The following is a 25253-nucleotide window of genomic DNA, read 5'->3' on the forward strand; positions in this document are numbered from 1 at the left end:
CCGGAGCTGCTCTGACCCAGGGCTGAGGAACCCGCGGAGACTGCTTCTCGGTTCGGATCCTGCTGAGTGCTGTGGGGGCCAGAGGGGCAGAGCAGAGCTGCAGCCCGCGTCTGGAACAGCCCCAGCGACCCGCCGGCGTGGTAGACACGTCACGCCAATTGGAGTAGGGGCAGAGCAGAGCTGCCGCCTGCGCCTGGAACAGGCCTAGCGACCCGCCGGCGTGGTAGACACGTCACGCCAATTGGAGTAGGGGCAGAGCAGAGCCGCTGCCCGCGCCCGGAACAGGCCTAGTGACCCGCCGGCGTGGTATCACTTCACCCCAACTGCAGTAGGGGCCGAGCAGAGCCGCCGCCTGAGCCCGCAAGGTAGGCAGACCTGCGACCAACCAGCGGGACAGGCCCAGCAGCCTGCCGGCGTGGTAGACACGTCACACCAATTGGAGAAGGGGCAGAGCAGAGCTGCCGCCTGCGCCCGGAACAGGCCTAGCGACCCGCCGGCGTGGTAGACACATCCCACCAATTGGAGTAGGGGCAGAGCAGAGCCACCACCTGCGCCTGGAACAGGCCTAGAGACCCGCCAGCGTGGTATCACTTCACCCCAACTGCAGTAGGGGCCGAGCAGAGCCGCCACCCGAGCCCGCAAGGTAGGCAGACCTGCGACCGACCGGTGGGACAGGCCCAGCAGCCTGCCGGCGTGGTAGACACGTCACACCAATTGGAGTAGGGGCAGAGCAGAGCCGCCGCCCGCATCCGGAACAGACCCAACGACCCGCGGGCGTGGTAGTCATGTCACCCCAATTGGAGAAGGGGCAGAGCAGAGCCGCCACCCGCGCCTGCAAGGTAGGCAGACCTGCGACCGACCGGCACAACAGGCCCAGCGGTCCGCAGGTGTGGTAAACACGTCACACCAATTGGAGGAGGGGCAGAGGAGAGCCGCCGCCCGCGCCCGGGACAAGCCCAGAGGCCCGCCAGCGTGGTAGTCACATCACCCCAATTGGAGTAGGGACAGAGCAGAGCCACCGCCCGCGCCCGGGACAAGCCCAGAGGCCCGCCAGCGTGGTAGACACGTCACACCAATTGGAGTAGGGGCAGAGCAGAGCCGCCTCCCGCGCCCGGAACAGGCCCAGCGACCCCCTGGCGTGGTAGACACGTCACCCCAATTGGTGTAAGGGCAGAGCAGGGCCGCCGCCCGCACCTGCAAGGTAGGCAGACCTGCGACCAACCGGCTGAACAGACCCAGCGGCCTGCTGGCATGGTAGACAGATCACCCCAATTGGAGGAGGAGCACAGCCGCTGCCCGCCCCTGCAAGGGAGATTTTTCAACTATACAAGAGCAATATAAATATATAGGGGGAAAATTTCAAAAACACAACAGTTTCACCAAGCAGAAAGAAACGCGAGCAGTATGAAACGACAAGGAAAGAAAGGACCACAAGCAATGCAGATCAACTCAACTTTAGAAGAGGTAATAGCTGCAGCAGATGGAATGTAAGATAAAGAATTCAGGATATACACGCTTCAGATGATCTGGAGTCTCAAGGAAGACATTAGACAGCAAAATCAGTCAATGAAAGATCACTTTGACAATGAATTACATAAACAAATCCAAGAAGCAAAAGATCAACTATACAGGGAGATAGAGGTAATAAAAAACAAACAGAAATCCTAGAAATGCAGGAAGCAATAAACCAACTTAAAAACTCAATTGAGAATACTACCAGCAGAGTAGAACACTTAGAAGATAGAACATCAGACAATGAAGACAAAGTATTTCAACTTGAAAAGAACATAGATAGCTCAGCAAGACTGATAAGGAACCATGAGGAGAACATTCAAGAAATATGGGACAACACAAAGAGATCAAACTAAGAGTCATTGGGATACAGGAAGGTATAGAGGTCCAAACCAAAGGAATGAGCAATCTATTCAATGAAATAATATGAGAAAACTTCCCAGACTTGAAGAATGAGACAGAATCCCAAATCCTAGAAGCCTACAGGACGCCGAATGTGCAAAATCATAAGAGATCCACACCTAGACACATTATAATGAAGATGCCCAACATACAGAATAAGGAGAGAATTTTAAAAGCTACAAGAGAAAGGAAGCAGATTACATTTAGGGGTAAACCAATCAGGATAACAGCTGATCTTTCAACACAGACTCTGAAAGCTAGAAGATCCTGGAATAACATATTTCAAACACTGAAAGAAAATGGGTTCCAACTAAGAATCGTGTATCCAGCAAAATTAAGCTTCAGGATGGAAGATGAAATTAAAACCTTCCACGATAAACAAAAGTTAAAAGAATTTGCAGCTAGAAAACCATCTCTTCAAAACATCCTTGGCAAAACATTTCAGGAAGAGGAAATGGAAAACAACAATGAAAACCAACAATGGGAGGTAGGACAGTAAAGGGGGTAAAAATAATCAAAGAGGAAAACAAACCATGTTTAGTAACATAAATAAACGAATATGGCTGGAAGAACAACCCATATCTCAATAATAACCCTAAATGTTAATTGCTTAAACTCACCAATTAAGAGACACAGGCTAGTAGAATGGATCACAAAACAAGACCCAACATTATGCTGCCTACAGGAGACGCATTTGATAGGAAAAGATATACATAGACTGAAGGTGAAAGGTTGGGAAAAATCATATCACTCATATGGACTTCGGAAACAAGCAGGAGTGTCCATACTCATATCAAATAAAATAGATTTCAAGCCAAAGTTAATCAAAAGGGATAAAGAGGGACACTACATACTGCTCAAGGGAACCATACACCAACAAGACATAACAATCATAAATATATATGCCCCAAACAACGGTGCAGCTATGTTCATCAAGCAAACTCTTCTCAAGTTCAAGAGTCTAATAGACCACCATACAATAATCATGGGAGACTTCAACATACCTCTCTCACCACTGGACAGATTTTCCGAACAAAAGTTGAATAAGGAAACTATAGAACTCAATAACACAATTAATAAGCTAGACTTAATTGACATATATAGAATATACCACCCAACATCAAGCAGTTACACTTTTTTCTCAGCAGCATATGGATCCTTCTCAAAAATAGATCATATATTATGTCACAGGGCAACTCTTAGACAATATAAAGGAGTAGAGATAATACCATGCATCTTATCTGATCATAATGGAATGAAACTGAAAATGAACGATAAAAGAAGGAAGGAAAAATCATGCATCACTTGGAGAATGAACATTAGGTTACTGAATGATCAATGGGTTATAGAAGACATCAAGGAGGAAATTAAAAAATTCTTAGAGATAAATGAAAACGCAGACAAAACATATCGGAATCTATGGGACACATTGAAAGCAGTTCTAAGAGGAAAATTCATTTCTTGGAGTTCATTCCTTAAAAAAAGACAAAACCAACAAATAAATGATCTCATACTTCATCTCAAAATCCTAGAAAAAGAAGAGCAAAACAACAGCAAAAGAAGTAGAAGGCAAGAAATAATTAAAATAAGAGCTGAAATTAATGAAATCGAAACAAAAGAAACAATTGAAAAAATTGACAAAACTAAAAGTTGGTTCTTTGAAAAAATAAATAAAATCAACAGGCCCTTAGCCATGCTAACAAAGAGAAGAAGAGAGAGAACTAAAATTACTAGCATACGGGATGAAAAAGGCAACATCACAACAGACACTTCAGAAATACAGAAGATAATCAGAAATTATTTTGAATCCTTATACTCCAATAAAATAGAAGATAGTGAAGGCATCGATAAATTTCTTAAGTCATATGATCTGCCCAGATTGAGTCAGGAGGATATAGATAACCTAAACAGACCAATATCAATTGAAGAAATAGAAGAAACCATCAAAAGACTACCAACTAAGAAAAGCCCAGGACCGGATGGGTATACAGCAGAGTTTTACAAAACCTTTAAAGAGGAACTAATACCAATACTTTTCAAGCTATTTCAGGAAATAGAAAAAGAGGGAGAACTTCCAAATTCATTCTACGAGGCCAACATCACCCTGATTCCTAAACCAGACAAAGACACTTCAAAGAAAGAAAACTACAGACCGATATCTCTAATGAACCTAGATGCAAAAATCCTCAATAAAATTCTGGCGAATTGGATTCAAAAACATATCAAAAAAATTGTGCATCATGATCAAGTAGGATTCATCCCTGGGATGCAAGGCTGGTTCAATATACGGAAATCAGTAAATGTTATTCACCACATCAATAGACTTAAAATTAAGAACCATATGATCATCTTGATAGATACAGAAAAAGCATTCGACAAAGTACAGCATCCCTTTATGTTCAAAATATTAGAAAAACTAGGGATAACAGGAACTTACCTTTACATTGTAAAAGCAATCTATTCTAAGCCTCAGGCTATCATCATTCTGAATGGAGAAAAATTGAAGGCATTCCCTCTAAAATCTGGAACAAGACAGGGATGCCCTCTCTCACCACTTCTGTTCAACATAGTCATCGAAACACTGGCCAGAGCAATTAGACAGACGAAAGAAATTAAAGGCATAAAAATAGGAAAAGTAGAACTTAAATTATCACTATTTGCAGATGACATAATTCTATACCTAGAAGACCCAAAAGGGTCTACAAAGAAACTATTAGAGCTAATAAATGAATTCAGCAAAGTGGCAGGATATAAAATCAACACGCATAAATCAAAGGCATTCCTGTATATCAGCGACAAATCCTCTGAAATGGAAATGAGGAAAAACACTCCATTCACAATATCCTCAAAAAAAATAAAATACTTGGGAATCAACCTAACAAAAGAGGTGAAAGATTTATACAATGAAAACTACAGAACCCTAAAGAGAGAAATAGAAGAAGATCTTAGAAGATCGAAAAATATACGCTGTTCATGGATAGGCAGAACTAACATCATCAAAATGGCGATATTACCAAAAGTTCTCTATAGGTTTAATGCAATGCCAATCAAAATCCCAATGGCATTTCTTGTAGAAATACAGAAAGCAATCATGAAATTCATATGGAAAAAAAAAAGACCCAGAATAGCAAAAACAATGCTAAGCAGGAAGTGTGAATCAGGCGGTATAGCAATACCAGACTTCAAACTATACTACAGAGCAATAGTAACAAAAACAGCATGGTACTGGTACCAAAACAGGCGGGTGGACCAATGGTACAGAATAGAGGACACAGAAACCAATCCACAAAACTACAACTATCTTATATTTGATAAAGGGGCTAAAAGCATGCAATGGAGGAAGGATAGCATCTTCAACAAATGGTGCTGGGAAAACTGGAAATCCATATGCATCAAAATGAAACTGAATCCCTTTCTCTCACCATGCACAAAAGTTAACTCAAAATGGATCAAGGAGCTTGATATCAAATCAGAGACACAGCATCTGATAGAAGAAAAAGTTGGCTACGATCTACATACTGTGGGGTCGGGCCCCAAATTCCTCAATAGGACACCCATAGCACAAGAGTTAATAACTAGAATGAACAAATGGGACTTACTCAAACTAAAAAGTTTTTTCTCAGCAAAAGAAACAATAAGAGAGGTAAATAGGGAGCCTACATCCTGGGAACAAATCTTTACTCCTCACACTTCAGATAGAGCCCTAATATCCAGAGTATACAAAGAACTCAAAAAATTAGACAATAAGATAACAAATAACCCAATCAACAGATGGGCCAAGGACCTGAACAGACACTTCTCAGAGGAGGACATACTATCAATCAACAAGCACATGAAAAAATGCTCAGCATCACTAGCAGTCAGAGAAATGCAACTCAAAACACCCTAAGATACCATCTCACTCCAGTAAGATTGGCAGCCATTATGAAGTCAAACAACAACAAGTGCTGGCGAGGATGTGGGGAAAAGGGTACACTTGTACATTGTTGGTGGGACTGCAAATTGGTGCAGCCAATTTGGAAAGCAGTATGGAGATTTCTTGGAAAGCTGGGAATGGAACCACCATTTATTCCCCTTCTCGGTTTATTCCCTAAAGACCTAAAAAGAGCATGCTACAGGGACACTATCTACATGGATGTTCATAGCAGCACAATTCACAATAGCAAGACTGTGGAACCAACCTAGATGCCTTTCAATAGATGAATGGATAAAAAAAAATGTGGCATCTATACACAATGGAGTATTACTCTGCATTAAAAAATGACAAAATCATAGAATTTGGAGGGAAATGGATGGCATTAGAGCAGATTATGCTAAGTGAAGCCAGCCAATCCCTAAAAAACAAATGCCAAATGTCTTCTTTGATGTAAGGAGAGTAACTAAGAACAGAGTAGGGACGAAGAGCATGAGAAGAAGATTAACATTAAACAGGGATGAGAGGTGGGAGGGAAAGCGAGAGGGAAGGGAAATTGCATGGAAATGGAAGGAGACCCTCATGGTTATACAAAATTACATACAAGAGGAAGTGAGGGGAAAGGGAAAAATAATACAAGGGGGAGAAATGAATTACAGTAGAGGGGGTAGAGAGAGAAGAGGGGAGGGGAGGGGAGGGCAGGGGGGATAGTAGAGGATAGGAAAGGCTGCAGAATACAACAGACACTAGTATGGCAATATGTAAATCAATGGAAGTGTAACTGATGTGATTCTGCAATCTGTATACGGGGTAAAAATGGGAGTTCATAAACCCACTTGAATCAAAATGTGAAATATGATATGTCAAGAACTATGTAATGTTTTGAACAACCAACAATAAAAAAAAATTGAAGCCTTTTAAAAACTGTATTGAACTAGAACCTAGAATAAAGTCATTGAGGGACTCAGCAACTGTTTATTCATTTCTAAATGAGGCTGAATTTAACTCACAAAATGATGCAGAACATGTGAAATAATACTTGTGAAATACACCATAAGATGCAGAACATAGAAATATTTGTAAAAAAATAAATATGATTTGAAAATTTATTTTGAATTAGAAATAGTACAACAAAAGTAGAAAACATCATGCAAACAAATTAGCATATATTAAGAACAAAGAATATTCCTATAAAACTTACTTTCTAGTCTATTTTTTCTCCTTCATATGTGAATATCTTTTCTGTTATTAATGTATTATTGTTATAAACACTTTGGGAAATATGAAAGCTAAGGAAAGTGATATACTGATCATCTGATAAGTATTATAACATCCATTAACTACTGTTATTATAAAAGTCAATAGTTAGTCAAATATAGATGACTCAGTTCTTATCTGAGAGCACAATATCAACTCTGGACTCTGGAATCAGATCCTGGCTCTACTATTTCCTAGCTGTGTGGCCTTGGACAAGTTGCTGACCACCTTTAAGCCTGGGTTTCCTCTTCTGAAAAATGGACATTATAATAATCCCTATTTCATAGGGCCAGGCATTTGGTAGGTACTCAATAAATAGTACTGCTTATTATTTCATTGGCTGATAAGGCTGAAATGACTTAAAATTAGGTACATTTCTTTATAAAGAGTTTAGTTATTTTTTTAGTATGGTATTAATTTGGGGAAGGTAATTGAAATATCTAATTGTACTAAATCATTTAAGTTCAGTAGTAAAAGCTAGAGTGTTGTTATAGTTTAGATGTGGTATCCCTCAAAAGCTCGTGTGTAAGAGAATGCAAGAAGGTTCAGAGAAGAGATGATTGGGTTGTGAGAGCCTTAACTGAATCAGTGATTTCATCCCCTGGTTGGGATTAACTGAGTGGTAACTGAAGGTTGGTAGGAATGGTTGGAGAAGTTGAGGCACTAGGGGCGTGGCTTTGGGGCATATATTTTGTATCTGGTGAGTAGAGTCTCTCTCTCTGCTTCCTGATCACCACGTGAGCTGCTTCCCTCTGCCACACTTTTCTGCCATGATGTCCTGCCTTACCTTGAGCCTGAATGAATGGAGCCAGCCTTTTATGGACTAAGACCTCTAAAACCATGAGCCCTCAAATAAACCTTTTCTCCTCTACAATTGTAGTATCGGGTCCTTAATCACAGTAATGAAAAAGTTGACTAAAACAAGTGTTTTTTAAATTTCCTTCTTTACAACTTATAAATTTAAGTCACATCATAGTGGTTGAAATTCCATGCTGCACCCTCAAATCTGGAGGTTTAAATCAGGCATAGAAAATTCTAATGTTCCCTGAAGCCAGAACTGTAAAGAAGTGACGAGAGTCAAATTAGAATGAGACTGAGTGCAGACAGCATTCGGATTTTTAAAAAAGATTAAAAAAAAAAGAAAAATTAAGATTACTTTGTATAGTAGCATGCCAGTTGCACCCCTAAAAATGCATTCTAGTTTCATGACTTTCCCACACTGTTCAAAATTTTTAAATTTGTTGTTATGATACGGTGTATATTGATCAGAATCTAACTATCCATTTGAACAACCAAATCAAGTTTGAGGTTATAGGTGATTTATTTGAATACTCCCCAGTGGTAGACTTCAGATATCTTCAAATTTTCTCCATTAAAAATGATGTCACAACAAACATCCTTTTATATATATCCTGGTACATTTGTAAGAAAGTATTATGATAAATTTCTAATGAAATTGCTGCTCAAAACATATTCACACTCCAGTTTTTAAACATAAATAAAATATATCATTAGAATTATTTTTAGCCGGGTATGACAGTGCACATTTATGACCCCAGCAACTCAGGAGGCAGAAGCAGGAGGATCACAAGTTCAAGGCCAGCCTCAATACCCTGCCTCAAAATACAAAGGGGTAGGGCTGGGGATATAACTAAGTTGGTAGGTGCTTAACTCATATGCATGAGGCCCTGGGTTCAATCATCAGCACCACAAAAAAAAAAAAAAAAGGAAAAGAACATATAAATAAATGGGATTGAGACATATGTAGCTAAGTAGTAGAAAGCCCCTTGGTTCAATACCCAGAACCAAAATAAATATATAAGAAAAAAAATTACTTTTAAATGCTTTCCTATTCCCAAAATGTTTGGAAAATCACACATATCCAGGCCTGGTATTCTGTGATATAGTCTAAAAATAGAAATTAAAATCAGGTTAAAGATTCACTTGTTTCTCCCAGACCACTTGTGCTGCTAGGTTATAGACTCTAATCCATCCTTACTCCTCTGAACATTTACAGAGTATTTTTCTTTCTGTTAATCAAACTGGGATGCATTTCTTTGATGGACTTACCTGTCCATATAAAATATGCAAATTTTCCTGGTTCCCATAAAAAATGTTATAGGTCTTCAATAAAGAATGAAGCTGTTCCCTAAAAAAATAAAAATAAATAAATATTACATTCTGTTGCTATTGGTGTTAGGCTTTGTAACAGCAAAAAGGCAATAATAGTATTTATTATCTCTAGGTTTCTAGAAAAAAAAATGGTTCAATGGAATCTTTCATTTTTCTGTCACTTTAACTTAATGTAAGTCTTGGAAAGCCAAAGCACTGTTAAAACATTAGCAGACATTGAAGATGCTAATGCATAAATAAAACTAGACAAGAGAAATGACTGAGGCAGGTGAGGTAAGGAGAGCATGCTATAGAAGGAGGTGCCCATGAAACAAATTTGGTTTCACATTTTTGTTTTGTTTGGGACATTTAACAAAGCTAAACTTAGCACCTATATTCCTAACACATTGTCCTTCCCACTGGTGCTACCGAAAGGGTTAAGGAATTGTCACTGCTGCTGAGTTGTCTTACCCTTAGTGTCAAGTGGGCTGTGGCAGGTTCCAGCCACACTCCTATCCTCCTGTGTCCTTCTGTGTCCTCACATTTTAAAGGTTTATTGTCTCTCGCCTGGGTTACTGCAATGGCCTCCTAAGCCTATCTGTTTTGTATTCTTAACAGCTTAAATTATTTTAATGCAAACTTGACCATCTTTCTCCTTTGCTCACAATTTTCCAGTGGCTTCCCATTACTCATAATAAAATCTAACATACTTAAATTGCATTAAAAGGCTGGATGGCATCTGCTCTCTGTTACCTCTTCCCTCTCACTTCCTACTGCTCTTTCCTTCACTTACTATATGCAGTCTTAGGCACACTCCCATCTCAGGTTTTGAACTTGCAGATCCCTTTGCCCAGAATGATGCCCTTCCCCACTATCACATCACTCATTCATTAGTTAACTATTTAATCAAAAGTATCCTTCTCAAGAGTTTTTCTTGACTACCGAATCTGAAAAGTTTGCCTTCTCCCATCATTTCAGATCCTGTTTGCTTCCTTTACCTCCTTTGCCTCTGCCCTGAGTCATCATCTAACCTTCTATAAATTTTACTTAGTTATCTTATGCTCTGCCTTCTCCACTAGAGCATAGCTCTATGAGGGTAGAGGGTTTGTCTGCTTTATTTTTTTCACTTGGCACATAGTAGGAACTCAACAAATTCTGATTAAATAAAATTATCAATATATTCTCTTCCTAAAAGACAGTGACAAAGGGAGAAAAAGCTTTTGTTATAGAAGCATCTTTTATAGGAAAAAATCTCATGACATTAAAATTCCAAGTACTTCAACTGTCAAAAATCCCTTTTATCCCCAAATATCTGTCTCCTTCTCCTAAGCCCATTGGCTCCATGAGGGCAAGCAGTTTGGTCTCTTTTGTTCACAGCTATGTTCTCCATGCTTTGAACAGAAGCTTGATCATAGTGTGCTCTTATGCAATCAATAGTAACTGAATATTAAATGACAAAATTCATATACATTGATTTTTCATGTTAGAAATCATATGAGCATACATTCTGTACTGGATTTTTCCTTCTTGGAATTTTCAGTGTTCACATTTCCAAGGATCGATACCCTCCATACAATTACCACATGAAAAGATTCTCCAGAAGTCCTCCATGCTGCTGTTTCATTTCCCAAAAGGGTTACTCTAAATTTTTAATGTTAATGAATATGTCTATTCTAAATATCATTGGGTGCACTGATTTTTCTTCCCTCAGGGTCATTACTGTGGGATATTTGCTAAAAAAAAAATGCACTACTTCTAAAGAGCCTCTGAGCACTTTTATGGCTCTCATTATTTAGTGCTAGAGCATCACACAGAAACTTCAGTTTCACTTGGGATGTAACTCCTGATATGCTGAGCTGTGAGGGTTGTTATGAAAGCAAATGAACTTTTACATAATCTTATTCCCTCAGCTTCTGCTTCTGAAAAAATTTCATAACACGGTATAGCACAAGTCTCCTTCAAAGTATTTTCCCCAGGACTTTGTACAGTTGGAAAATGTTTCTATTCCTAAACAGAATCTGACTAAAAGTTTTTCCACTGAAATGAGTCTCCAAATTACCCAGAGAGTTAGCAAACTGTGGTCTTGGGCTGCCTGGTTTTGTAAATAAAGTTTTATTGGAAGCTAGCCACACTAATTTGTTTGCTTATTGTCTATATGGCTGCTTTCCTGCTATAATTGCAGAGTTGAGTGGTTGAGATAACTACTGTGTGGTCCACAAAACCTAAAATATTTATAATCTTGCCCATTGCAGGAAAAGCCTGCCAATCAATGTTCTACTGTATAACACAGGGTAACTGGACACCACAGAAGTCTTCCATATTTTCCTACCACAAGTAGGATTTTTTTTTATTGAGTATACATAGCACTTGGAAAGATTTTGGAGTATAAGAGATGATTAGAATTCAGTAAACTCAAGTATTAAAATAAAATTAGGTACATTAATGGTGTAAGAGTGAGGGATTAGAAAATTCAGAAGTCATGTAAACATCAATAGCAATGGTAGATACATTCCAAAAATGTCTTGTAATTGTATGTGTGTTATCAGACTTGAAGATGATTGTTTTATATACCTGATGGAATAGCAGGTCGAATATAACACTGGGAATCAAATGTGCCCATAACTTTCTAATTTGACTTGCTGGCAACTGGAGGTATGAGGAACTGAAGAGTTACTGTCAAATTGATCACCTGTGTCTGCTGACTAATTTTAATTATGCCTGATAACAGAAGGCCCACACTAATGGTCATTCATTCACATGGGGTCACTGTGTAAGCACACTTGAGGAGCCTCATTCATACGTAGAAAGAGGGTAAGAGTTGATACTACCTACTATGAACCTTGATGGGTAATAACAAGAAGAGTGTCAAGAGTTCATTAGGCAAGGGAAAGAACATGCACAACATATCATTATTTCTATAGTTTGTGAAGAAAACTCAGAGAGTTGAGAATCTAAGAGTATGACATGTGAAGTGGGGAATAGTGAGCAATGAGCACAAAGAAGCATCTTCAGAAACTTAAACTTCATTCTATAGGACATGGGCAGCTAGGGAAGGTTTTAGGCAATATAAAAATAGGATGATAGTAAATCCATTTGGTAGTGTGTGGAAGCTGGATTTCAACATAAAACAAGATGGTGGCAGTAGAGTGAGTGAGAATATTTCAACATTTGGACAGAGGTGTAGGAGTAAGGCTGATGTTCCATGGAAAGACAATGGGATGTCCCACATATATGGAAGGATCTAAAGTCTGGAAGAAACCTAAAGTAAGTATAGCATAAGAATTTATAGTTAGGAGATTTAAAGTATCATCAAGGCAGTTTCTTGTCATAAAAAGGGGACATTGATCTAATATATGCTAGTAGGGTATGTCAGTATTAATTTCAACAGAAATTTCAGAGCCACTTAAATGGACCCCCTCCCATAAAAGAAAAAAAAATCTGTGCATCTTTCTCCCTCAGCCCCTAAAAAGTTCCTCACCCAGCATAGACCAGCTGCTTAGTACAGGCTGCTCAGTTGCTCTAACAAAGGTTTAAAATGGTTTCTGGTATTCTCAGTTTATAAACTTGAGATTTCTAGAAGTAATAGAATTAGACATGAGGAAATGGACATGAGGTTCAAACGTACTTTACATGTGACACATAAAAAACTGATTTCCTAAGAAAAGATCCATTTTCTCTGAAACACAAAATATCCTATCACAACATATAAGGATTTTTAAAAAATCATCACCCATTCTATCATGGACATGGTGTTTTTACCTGAGGAATGCCAAACTTCCATATATACTGAATTTCTAAATGATGCACAGACTCATAAGCTTCTCTTAGGATAGAAGTTGGCACTCTGACACTGGCTGTACAGGAGAGGATTCTGATGGATGTTCAGAATTCTTCATCAGAGCCTCTTGCAGAGAGCTAGTCTAGGAGAGACTTGCCACTGGGTGGCAGGTATAGGGAGGGATGGAGGAAATCCCAGAGCCTCTGTTCTTTTAAGCTCCTGTTTGGTTTTAATGAGTAATAGTGGACCCAGAACAAACCATAAAATGCTCAGGTGTACTTTGTACTGTGGCTTGAAATGCAGCTGCTCAACAGATGGGAACCACCACATTCTGATGTTTGCCATGAATAATACATTTAGTGAGAAATGAGTTCCCCAATCTCTTTCAGGCTATTTAGCTGTCTAGAAGAAACAATTTTTATTTGATTTTATAAACCTGTTAAAAAAACATGAGCATGGGACATGATGATAAATGGAAGTGAATTATGCCTCACATCTACAGATAGACAGATGTCAAATATCAGTTGTAGTAAGAGTTTTTCCTCTTATTTTTATGATTAGCAACATAATTAAATGACAATTCTATTTCTTCCCTTGAAATTAAAAACCACTGTTCCACTCTTGATTCTTAAGAATTTAGACCTACTATGGGCAAAACACAAATATCACATGTGGTAGGTAACTCAACACAAATTTCAAAGGCTGCTGAATGATGCAAATAATCTTCAGGAGAAAATATGACTACCCAGGGCCACCAAAGGCATATTTCGCCTTTGCTACACTCGGCTGTCCTTCCTGAGTTTGTTACTTCTGCTTCTTGGAGACTTGCTAAAAAATGTTCATGGTTCAAGATGAGCTACATAGTGACAGCAGCAATAGGAACAGCATTCTGCTGTGTGTGTTGCCATGTTTAGAGCAGAAACCCAAAACTTTCTCCTAGAGTATCAACAAATTAAAAAAAAAAAAAAGAACTAAGGCAAAATAAAACATTTACTTATTCTTTTGCACATTTAGATTTTCTCCCCCCAGCCCTGGATTTTGTTCATGATGTTAAATTTTTAGCAATGAGATGATTCAACAATTTCATGTTAGCTACCAAAAGCTGAGTTTAAAATTTTCTGTTTTTATAAATAACTATGAACTATACAAGTAAAGTTAACAAGGTTTTTGATTTTTGTGTGTTGTAATTCTGTATACTTTCCAAACTATGTAGTAAGTATGTCACACTTTCTTTGTATTTTTTTCATAATTTAACAACCAAAAAAACCAGTACAAACTTTTGCCTTTTTAAATGTTTTTAAGGTGGAATCAGGACAACAGAAAAGAATAAATAAAGCCTTGTCATTAAGCCATTTGCCAAGACAAGCCCTCATTCCACATTACAGATGTCTGCAAGCAGAGGCAGCATTCCCTCTTTATCCTTCATTACTGTCCCCTCAAATCTTGGAAATGAAATTGCAAATGTTGGCAGCCTCTCTTCTATAAGCGGCTGTGGCACGGATCTTCTTGCCCTTGGCTTCATCCAGGCTCCACTGATCAGGAAGAATGTTTTCCATCTGGGCAGAGACCTTCCTCAGCCAGCCAAGTGGGTTATTCACATTTCCATTGCAAATGAAGGGATTGGATTCCAAAGGCTGAAAACTGAGAAGTTAGAGTGGGGAGGGCTATCTTGACCAAAGTAAAAATGCAAATCCTAAATTATCAGGGAGCTACACATTTTGTTGAACTTTCCTGACTTCAAAGCCCAGGAGAGGGGCATCTGTGTCAAAGGGGCTGCCTCTTTGAAAAAGGAAGTTTCCTAGCAACTCTGCTGGAGTATCATTAATTATGATGGTGGTTGGGATGGCAAAACCTTTGATTTGTTTACTCTGCCCTTCTGCGCATTTCTAGCCTTAGACTTTAACTCCTTCAGTGCTGATGACTGTCAAGAAAAAGAACCTGGGGATTTCCTGCAGTCTATTTGTGATCTAATCAACAAGGTAATTAAACCATACTTGTCTCATTCCCAACACATAAACATTCTCTGGCTGCTTAGGGTCATTTTAAAACTTTTGTATTTTCTAGGACATTCATTTTTTCAAGATTGCCCCTGTAGAAAATGGCGTTTGGGCCAACTGATGGACAGAGTCTCCTCTTCACTCAGGTACTCAACTCCTAGGACTCAGAAAGAGCAAAAGGATTAAAGATTAAGGAAGAAGGCCCCAGTATTAAAAGAAACTTGAAGTGATCTGCCCTAGCCTCTAGTGAGCAGACAAACAAATACCCAAAATGGTTTTTTATGTAAACTCCTACTTGGACAGGAGTTATAGCAAATTGAAACAGTGTAACTAGTTGTTAGTAAGGCATGGACAGGGGAGTAAAAATGAAGAGACAAAGATAGCATGACTTTTTTCTTTAATGCTAGTGCTTCTGAAGAAAGCAGAAATGTACTCCAGATCTGATATCTGGTCATTTTTCAGAGGACCCTTTCATAAAGGTAAATATCAGAATTTGATATTTTAGCACCTAACATGCTTGTCAACCTTAAATGAGAGGATGTACTTATCTCCTCCCTTTCCCTTAATATTTGTCTCCTAAAGTTTAAGGGAAAATATTTTAAATGCACAACCTGTTGTTCTAGTTGGCACATGCAATGAGATGCTGCCACATCAGACCTCATTTTTCTGTTACCATAAGCAGCTGACATCCTTGTCCTCAGAGCAGGTTATAAAGCTAGTGGACAGGAAAGAGGGTGAGGAAAGGCTCTGCCCTATCCTCTTCTCTCCTGGCCCCAGACAGGCAGAAGCAAGCTCTGATTCATGGCCCTGATACATTCATGAATCAGTACCAATTTTTATATTTTGATAGTAATCCAAAGTAGAAACTTGAACTTTGGATAAATGCAAATTTGTTTCTTGTTGTAGGTGATTGTTTTGGAGGGAACTGATTGAGAAACATTCAGAGGGTAAGAAAGTCCTATTTGAAAACTACAGGAGCATAATGTGCCCCTGAATGTATAGACAACATGAATTCTAGGTGTACATCTACTCAAGTTAGATACATGGTTCTCAAACTTGAACTAGCATCAGGCTATTGAAACTCAGATTGCTGAGCTGCATCCTTAGTTTCAGTAGGTCTGAGGCAGGTACTGACAATATGCATCTCTAACAGGTCTGCTGGGTTCTGGTGCTACTAGTTCAGGAGCCACACTTGTATTCTACTCTTTTCTATCTCAGGTCACTGAGAAACTAGGTGATATGTGTGTGTGTGTGTATATATATATATATATATATATATATATATAGATATATATAGATATATATAGATATATATATATATATAATGTATTTTTATATATTTATATATTTATTTATATATATATTTATTTATATATATATTTATTTATATATTATATATAATATATATATATATATTTTTTTTTTTAAGAGACAGGAAGCTTTCTACTGACAGACTGCAGTTTTAGATACGTGGTCATTCTAAATAGAACTAAAATGAACACTAGTAATTAATGTAGAAACTTGTTCTTACATTAGAATAGCAGCACTATGTAGGTAATCACCCTTTATGTTGTAACAGTATTTCATTCATGGAGACACATGTGAAGTCATACCAATGCTTAGTTCTTTGAGGCTAGTCATTTCCATACTCATCTGTATTCAACTGCATTTTACTAAGGAATTACTATATAACGGACAATATAATAGATGCTAGGGAACAGCAATGTTTAAAAAAAAAATCTAGGCTCCTTCAGTGATAAGATTCACTTTCTAAAAGAGGATGAGAAAAGAAAACAAAAGAATAAACAATTTTATAGAGGAATAAATTTGATGAGAATAATAAAACAGGCTTATGTGATATAGCACTAAGGAAGGTGACATTTTAGAGGAAGTCTGAAATATTAAACTGGAATGTCAATAATGGAAAGGAGCCAGCCACAAAGAGTCAGAGAGAGAGTTTCCAGGCAGGCGATGATGGAACTGTCGTGTCTTATATGCAGGACTAAGCTTGGCATGTTTGAAGGAAAGAAAGAAGTAAAAAGTGGTTCAGATGAAGTTATAAAGGCCCTCTGGGCCTTAGAGCCTACACAAGGAGTTTGCATCTTACTCCAAGTGCAGCAGAAAACCTCTGAAGTTTAAGAAGGTAGATGTGATTTACATCCCAGAGAGAGATTCTGAACTATGGGGGAGAATGGTCTGCAGGGGCAGGGAATGGTAGAGATAACAGCAACTTGGAATGGACGGTGAAAGGTAGTTGGATTTTGGAAGTGGAGTTGATTGGACTGGCTGTGTAGAGGATAGAAGTGGGAGAATGGAGCAAGTAGACTGCTACCTAACTGGTACTTAGGTCTTGCTTCTCTTTCCTCCATGGTTTACTCTTACATTTTAAGTTTTTCCAATGTGAGCCTTTTAGATCTTTTTTAAAGCCAGTAGAAAAGTAAACAGAAATGCCCCACACAGAGCTAGTTATTGCTGAAGCAGAGGCCAGCATGCTGTAAGACAACACCCTTTGCATATGGAGAGCTAGGGCTATTGTGCAGGCAGAAGATGACTGTCTGGCTTCACAGTCTGATGCCCCTTGTTCCCTTGGGAGGGGAAACGATCTGCCTCTTTTGTTTAATGAAGTCTTTCACTTATTCTACTGATATGCCTTCCAGCCTCATGGACCTCTGGGACTGTTACTTAACACAACAGTGGCCAGTGATTCTCAAGGTCATCAGTGTGAGCACGAGCTGGAGACAGGAGCTTTACTGTCACATGCCTCTTCCATCCACTGGCTCTTGCCTTGCTGTCCATGACTCTGGCCCCTGATTCTTCCTATTTCTGACAAAAAAAATATATTAATCAACCCATTGTTTCTATTCTGTGTCCTCCATCTATTGCCTATGTTATATCTAGAGAATACACAACACGTCTAATCACACCATCTGCTTTGCTTAGCATCCTTAAACATAAGTCTTTCTGCTGCTCTTGGGACAAACCCCCTAAATTCTTTCACAGCACATAAAGCCCTGAGTGGTCCCTCTCCTGCCTTCCTATTTAGCCATCTTTTAAGAGCTATTCCCTTGTGTCCTGCACCACGGCCAGCCTGGGCACATTTTACTCATTGAAACTCTGTGGTCTGGGATCATAAGGAATAGAGGGAGACTTCCCGGTGTCAGGAATGCACTCCCACCAGCTCCCTTGAACCTTGTTAGCTCCCTCCCTATTCAGATCTCAGTAGAAACAAAATTTCTAGACCCCTCTGTTTAGGCAGGGTCCTTCAGAATATGTATCTCAGTTTGTCTTGGGCCTTCAAACTTAGACACTCTGCGGATGGGGCCCAGCACTCCTTATTTTAACAAGTTCTCCAGATGATTCTGCTAGAAGCTCAAAACTGAAATCTGCAACTTCAGACTGTAAACTCTGTAAGAGTTGGCTCCTTGTCTGTTTTTCTCAAAACTGAATTCTGGTCCAGTTTCTGGCTTATGATATGCTCTCAAAAATCATTTGATTAGGGAATAAAGTATAGAAAAACGAATCCTGACCTACTAATAGGGTCAAAAATAATTAATCAGTGTAGAGACACATCCAGAAATTCAGTTGAATTCCATACATGTAATATACTCTGAAGTCTTTGAATTTTAACTTCATCAGACTTTCTATGGAAACATTTCATCCATCTTGCAAAGAGCTATTGTTTTTCCATTGACTAAAGTGATAACATAGGCAATGTGTAGTAGGTAAATTTTACTGGGAATAATAGATTATACAATAGTTTTTTGTCATATTGCTATCTTTAATGATTATTGACAATATGTTTATTGGAAAATATTGGACATAAAGAAAGCTTAATAATATCTTTTTCCCACATATCTGTGGGTGATATTATTGACTTTCTATGACATAGTAACATGTGCTAGCCAGCTTTTTATAATTTATTTTCACTGGATAACCAGATATGAGTAATATAAATTTTTAAAAAAGCAGTTCCTCATGTAGAAAAAAGACCTAAATTTAAAAGGAAACAGTTCCAAGCACATGTTTCAGACCCTTTATCTCTGGCTTATTTTGAATCTTGACTCCTTATAAAAGTATGTCAGAGAGGTCTCCACTAGCTTCGTTAAAGACAGAGATCCAAGGTTTTGCAGGACAGTGATGCCCTCTTCATAACCCTACCTTCAGAACTGGCTGACACTGACTCCAGAACAGTTTGCTTTTATTCTTTTGATCAGGAGAAGACCCTGGAGATGGAACCTGCCAAATGCTGCCCTCTGGCTCTAAGGGCAAGGTAGGAGGTGGCCTCCTGAACACTGGCTCTTTGTGTTTAATTTGTACTTTGAGGTACAGGTGGCTGGTTCTTTTGTTTCAGCAAAGAGTTCTGGCCAACGTGCTTGGGAAAATAAACTGTTTGGAATAAAGCACTTTCTGCTAAAATTTATTACATCATGCTAATTAAATGTATTCACTAAAGACAGGAATGCATGTGTGACTTTCAAGCTGCTGACAGAAGAGTCAAACCTCCAAGGGTTTATATCATGTTCCTAAGCAGCAGAAAAAGTCAAGTTCTGAGAGTGAAATCAGATCTGTGCATTTGAAACTGGATTGGAACTTCTGGGTTTTGTTTTGTTTTGTTTTTGTGTTTGTTTTTTAAACACAGAGCTAGCATTCATGCACCTGTGCCCTGATTTCAGCTTACTACCTGAAATTAAATGCTATGAAAGCAGATACACAGAACCAATTTTTTTTTTTTTTTTAGGTTAGAGTACTTGCCATTTGAAGCAGCAGAGCAGTGATGACTCCAGGCAATGAAACAGCAAGTGGAATCTTCGTCACTTAAGCATGAAGCTAACCAATGCCAACACCCTTCAGCCAGGAACTTTCTACCCTCAGAGAATGCCCATCCAGGAGTAAGACACAAATATTATGCTTCCTACAATGCCATTAATATCAGGACCTCTTAACTTAATGATAATATATAATGCTCATGAAACTTGCTGAAAGAAATTTTCAATTACATAGATTTGATTATACTATTAATTTCTGTTGTTTTCCTGTATTTTTGTGCAGAAAAATGAAAATACCTTAATAAATTGGTCATTTCTACCTTGTTTACTACAAAACAGTACACATAGAGAGTTGCAAAACTACTTAAAAGTAAATGAGTGTGTGTGTGTGTTGGAGCGGGGTGATGTTTGCAAGATTTGTGGTAGTTTGGGTATGAGAATTGGCTAGTGGCATTGTTATAATTTCTGGTTAAAGTTTTGCAGAGATTTCTTCTGGTTCCAGGAATGTTGTTGATGTCAAGAGGTCAGAAGTTCTGAGAACTTTAATCCTTTTTTCCTCTGAGAAGTTCTCAGACTTCAGAATGTATCAACATCACCTGATTGATTTGGGAATGGAGCCCAGGATCTGTATCATTAGCAAGCATCTGATGTGGAAGTGGTGCCATGGACCACACTGCAGAAACACTGTCCTCAAGTCTGGTGTTTGGGGAATTATGCTACGATGTTTTTACTTCACTTTGGAGCTCTAATTGACACATGGATCTGAGAGCCTGAAAGAGGCTCTGGATTACAGAAGACAAACTAAAAGTCCTTCATTATGCCAATTTAGAATATGACACTAAATAAAGGTCACTGATCTCAGATTGTTCTTTGGAAATAGCCTCCAAATAATGTCCACTGGGACATATTTTACTGCAGGAATAAAATGGGAATGCACATAGGTTCTCAAAATGTGTTAAGTCTTCTTTCTCTTATATTGCTAATTATCAGAAAATACTTATAAAATTGTTTCTCGAGATTAAAAATTAGACTTTTATATAAGGTTTTAAGGCTAATTTGTAAGAAAGATGTTATGCTTTGCATGACATGGTGACTACCAATATATGGATATGTGTCTACTCCAGTGGAAGCAAGAGATAAGTTCGCACTATATTACACAGGTAAACAAAAGGAGGAAATGTGGTGTTCGGGAATGACAAGTTACCATTGGCTTGTCATGGCTACAAATGAAATTTTTTATAAATCCATTGAGAATAGAACCAGTAGCTCAATACAAATGAAAGATGAAGTTGGTCTAGAGAAACTGAAGATGAAGGAACTCCAGGGATCTAGAGAATAAAGATAAACATACACATAAAAATGGCCAGGATTAAGAGAATCAGGACCCCCCAGGTGCAGACAAGAGTCAGGAAGGGCATAGGGGCTTCTCTGCCACATTTGCTTTGGAATTTTGTCAGGGAAGAGAGGTCTTTGCTCATGGAAATGCCAATGAGCGCAGCCAGGGAACAGGACTGCTATTGGGGCTGCCTAGTGCCAGTTTAGAGTAGGTTCCAATTTCAATAAGAAAGGTCTATGGAACTGAGAGAAGTCTTTGCTTCCTTGGGATAGAAGGTAGAGAGCTACTATATCACAGCTGAGGTAGACTGAGGGAAAAAGATGATAACTTCAGACCAAGAGGGATGGCCTTGGTGTAGCAGTGTCCTGGCAGGGGTGGGGATCATACTTTTGTGAGCTGAATTGAGTCAAGCAGAGCTGCGTAATAGGAAAATAACTACACAGGTTGTTCATTTGCCTCTAAGGCTACATACTGTCTCTTCTCCAAACTTCCCTCTCCGTCAGTGGAGTAAATTTGTTTTAATTTCACAGAAAACCTGTAGGCAACAAGGAACACAGGTGCAGACGGTATCTTTAGAGGCACTTCTCTTCCTTCTGTAATTCTCTTTGGGAGGAGGCAATGAGGGAAGGGGACCATCAGTCTTTTCCAGCACCTTTCTGTCCCCCTTCTTTTGTTTTATGCAACTGTGACCTTCACTGACCTTCTGCCTTTCAACTGCCCATCTCCTCAACTTCCCTTTTTGCGAATCTCCATCAATACTTGGGTTTCCTTGATGACTCAAAGTGGTGTCTTCTCTATTTTACCTTCTACACTTGCTCTTCCTCTCTGTCCAGTCTCCACATTCATTCTGTCCACTTTTCACTGGAGGCTCTTCTGCCTCACCTTCTGTTTTTTCTTTTCCAATTTCATTTCAGCTTTTTCTAACATTGGGCCTTGAATCTTCATATTCACACTCATCCCCTTGGTGATTGTACTCAATCTCAAATGTAGCATGTCCAGGAATTCTTGGTCTTTTACCCCAGAATTGCTCTTTCTTGTGTCTTCATAATATCAGAAAGTGTTACCCCATTCATTTATACCAAAATCATTACAATCATACTTGACTATTCTTTTTCTCTCATATCTCACATCTAGTCTTTCAGGAAATCCTATTGTTCTTTCCTTTAAAATATAGTCTGTCCCTCTGTCTGAGCAGGGCACTGGTTCTAGGACCCCCAGCAGATAACAAAATATTCAGATGCCCAAGACTCTGACATAAACTGATGTAGAATTTGCATCACCTCCACCAACCTCTGTAGACTTGAGATCATCTCTAAATTATTTAGAATACCCAATACAGTATAAATGTGCTATATAAATAGCTGGTATGTTATATTACTTAGGAAATAATGACAAGAAAAATCTCTGCACATCGTCAATACAGACACATTTTTTCCCTAATATTTCTAAGTTGAGGTTAGTAGAATTCCCAGATGTGGAACTCATGGTTATTAAGGGCTGACTAAAATCTGACCATATATATAATTTTTCAATTTCCACTGCTGCCACCTTGGTCCAAGCTACCATCATCTCTATGCTGGACTATCAGCTCCATGGTAATTCTCTGCTTCCACCTTTGCTCCTTCTCCAATGTGTTCCTAACACAGCAGCCACACTGGTATTGTCGCTCATGTGTTCATATTCTTCCTCAGCTTCTTATCTTATTTTGTAAGAAAGGTCAATAGCCTATGAAATAATGGTCTATGAAACTCCAATGTTCCGGCCCCATTTTGTCTCTGTCTACTTCTATCCCAAACCTTCTTCACTTTCCCTTAAGGTCTTTCTCTTTCAGTTTCCCTGTATTGGCCTCCTCAACACTCACTGATATGCACCTGCCTCTGGGCTATGGACTTGCTCTCCCCTCTGCCTGGAATTCTTCCAGCCACATACCTGCAGTTTTTGTTCCAATGCTCTCTCCTCCCTCAGGCCTGAGCACAGAGCCTTTCCCATGGGCTAAATCCAATATTCTTTACTCCCTTTACTATTTCATTTTTATTTCTCACAACTTTCGGCATTTATCCTTCATATGGACTATATCCCCCTGTTCCTGGGCACAAAATATAACTCCCTAAAAGTAGGGTTTTGTTGGGTTCGTTGCTGAATATTCAGATTCAGAAAAGTATCTCTCTGCAGTGAGCAGTCGGTAAGTATTTGAGGAATGAATAAAGGGATCCTCTCTTTCACTTTGTGTCTTCTTCCTACCCTCACATTTCACCCTTGTCCTCTAGCTCTTTAAATCTTTGACCATATTAGTTCCTTGTTCCCTCTGCTTTCCTAGCACCCAATCCTGCGTCAATAGCACCCACTTCCCTGTTCCACTGGCCTTATTTCCTTTCCCATCCCTTGTTTGACTTGGTCATGGTTGTTTCTTTATTTCTTTTCTTTTTCTTTTTTTGACTGTTTTTTTCTTTTCTAAGTATTTACCTGTGCTTGGCCAGGTTTAGTACTCATCTTTGCTCTTAAAGTTTTAAAACCCTTCCTCTATTATTTCCAGAGCAACATAAGATGCTATAACCATGCATAAGAAAACAGTTGTGCATGTTACCTGTATATTAAATAACCAGCACACCAGTAGGAACCAGGAAAAAAGAAGTGTGTCCTGAGGAGCAAGGAAGGGAGAGGCCAGGAGAGAACACAATGTTATTGGCCACAGAGCCAATTCTTTGGATGTATCTTTTATGAGGAGCCTTGGAGCCTTCACTTAATCCTGCTCTCAAGATCGTTGCAACTATTAAAGCAGAAATGTAACTTTTATGGAACCAAAACCACCATTAATGTACTATGAAGGATTGTTCCACAAGAGAGTATGGTTTAGTGGTCGTAGGAATATACTTTTTCAACTTCTTATCCAGAATCTCAAGTGATGACTCTGTTGATCTTGTTAATCATTTATCAAGCTTATACAACTCTGAATGGTATATTCCATATTACTTCTATCCCAAAACTTTTCCCCTTGTAGTCTTCATAATAACAAAAAATGTTAACCCCATTCACTGAGCAGGTAAGTGTCGAGCAGGATGACATATAATATAGGTATATAGTTACCTGGTTATGAACGTCCTCTCATTGATGAAGATCCAGGAAGGGTACTGGTGGGCCATCATAGTCATCTTCACCCCCTTTTGAGATGGTATGAGGATACCCTAACCATAAGAATAATGTTAATGATTTGTTCTTGTGATGCATTCATAAATTAGTTTCTTACTTAAATTGAATGTTTGATTGTGTCTCTAGCTTATATGACTATTTAGGGGAGCTTTCAGGTGATATTTCATGCATGAGCAAAAAGGAGAAAAACGTGTTGTGTAAATTGAAAAACTACAGATGCAGTTGCTCAAGGAAGGGAAGGACTGGGCAATTTGGTTTTTGATGTATTTTTCGAAAGAGTCCTCTTGGGTATGAATCTCTAGGAGCATTTTCCTTCAATTACAGCAACTTAGCCCAAACTAGCTGGACCCTGCCCTAGTCAGCCCAACACAATTTCAAGTTTCCAGGCAACTAAAATCAAGTTCTGACTCGAAGGGTTGATTAAAGATGATATAATATCCTCATGTCTCCTTCAGGCTCTGGAAACTGTGGTCAGATGTGAATAATCTCCTTCTTTATGAGTTCATGTAAATGGCATTAGGGTGTGGTCAGAAATTTTAAGCAAAATATTTTCTAGTTCTAGTTTTTGCAGAAATTTAACTTTGAATTATCCTTGCTCCAAGCTTACAGAATCATAGGAAACATAGCTAGAATAAAAAGGTGCGATGGAGAGGAAAGTCCAGAAAAAGAAGGTGCGTGTACAGAATATCCTTCTTTTACTTTCAAATCAGGTTATTTTGGTTTGGTAAGATGAGTGGATACCAGGAAGGAAGAGAAAAGAGCAGCAATTCTGCTATTCTCATTTAACCCCTGAGGTCTCTTTTTCCTTATAACATTTTGTTCCTCTCCCCAGGCCTCTGAGCTGAATGCTTGACTGGAGTCCCCTTTTATGCATTTACCATTCTGCTCTTCATATCACCTTTTTGGGCCCAAACCTCCCTGGCATCTCATTCTTAGTAAATTCAGCCTAATTCATTCAATCTGCCATTTGAACTTTCTGTTATTCTACCCAAACCCTCCTTTCTACACTCAAAATTGAAGCATCCTTCAATGC

The 25253-nt window shown here is 38.9% G+C and overlaps 1 protein-coding gene across 3 annotated transcripts in view; it reads right to left on the reverse strand.

Moving 5' to 3' along the window:
• The window catches only part of RASSF6 (Ras association domain family member 6), a gene marked incomplete at both ends in the record, with an annotated part of 37118 nt that extends 12873 nt beyond the window's left edge, over positions 1 to 24245 (reverse strand). For 2 of the 3 annotated variants that reach the window (XM_081304326.1, XM_081304325.1), the window contains 2 exons: positions 9155 to 9233; positions 24158 to 24222. In XM_081304326.1, coding sequence (XP_081160452.1) covers positions 9155 to 9233; positions 24158 to 24222 — 144 coding nt within the window. Of the gene's footprint in view, positions 1 to 9154; positions 9234 to 24157 lie in introns of all 3 variants that reach the window. The other variant, XM_081304327.1, reaches the window with a different exon arrangement.
• Between the last annotated feature and the right edge of the window lie 1008 nt (positions 24246 to 25253).

The sequence above is a fragment of the Spermophilus citellus genome, assembly GCF_964194105.1.
Source record: "Spermophilus citellus genome assembly, chromosome: 8".
Lineage (NCBI taxonomy): Eukaryota > Metazoa > Chordata > Mammalia > Rodentia > Sciuridae > Spermophilus > Spermophilus citellus.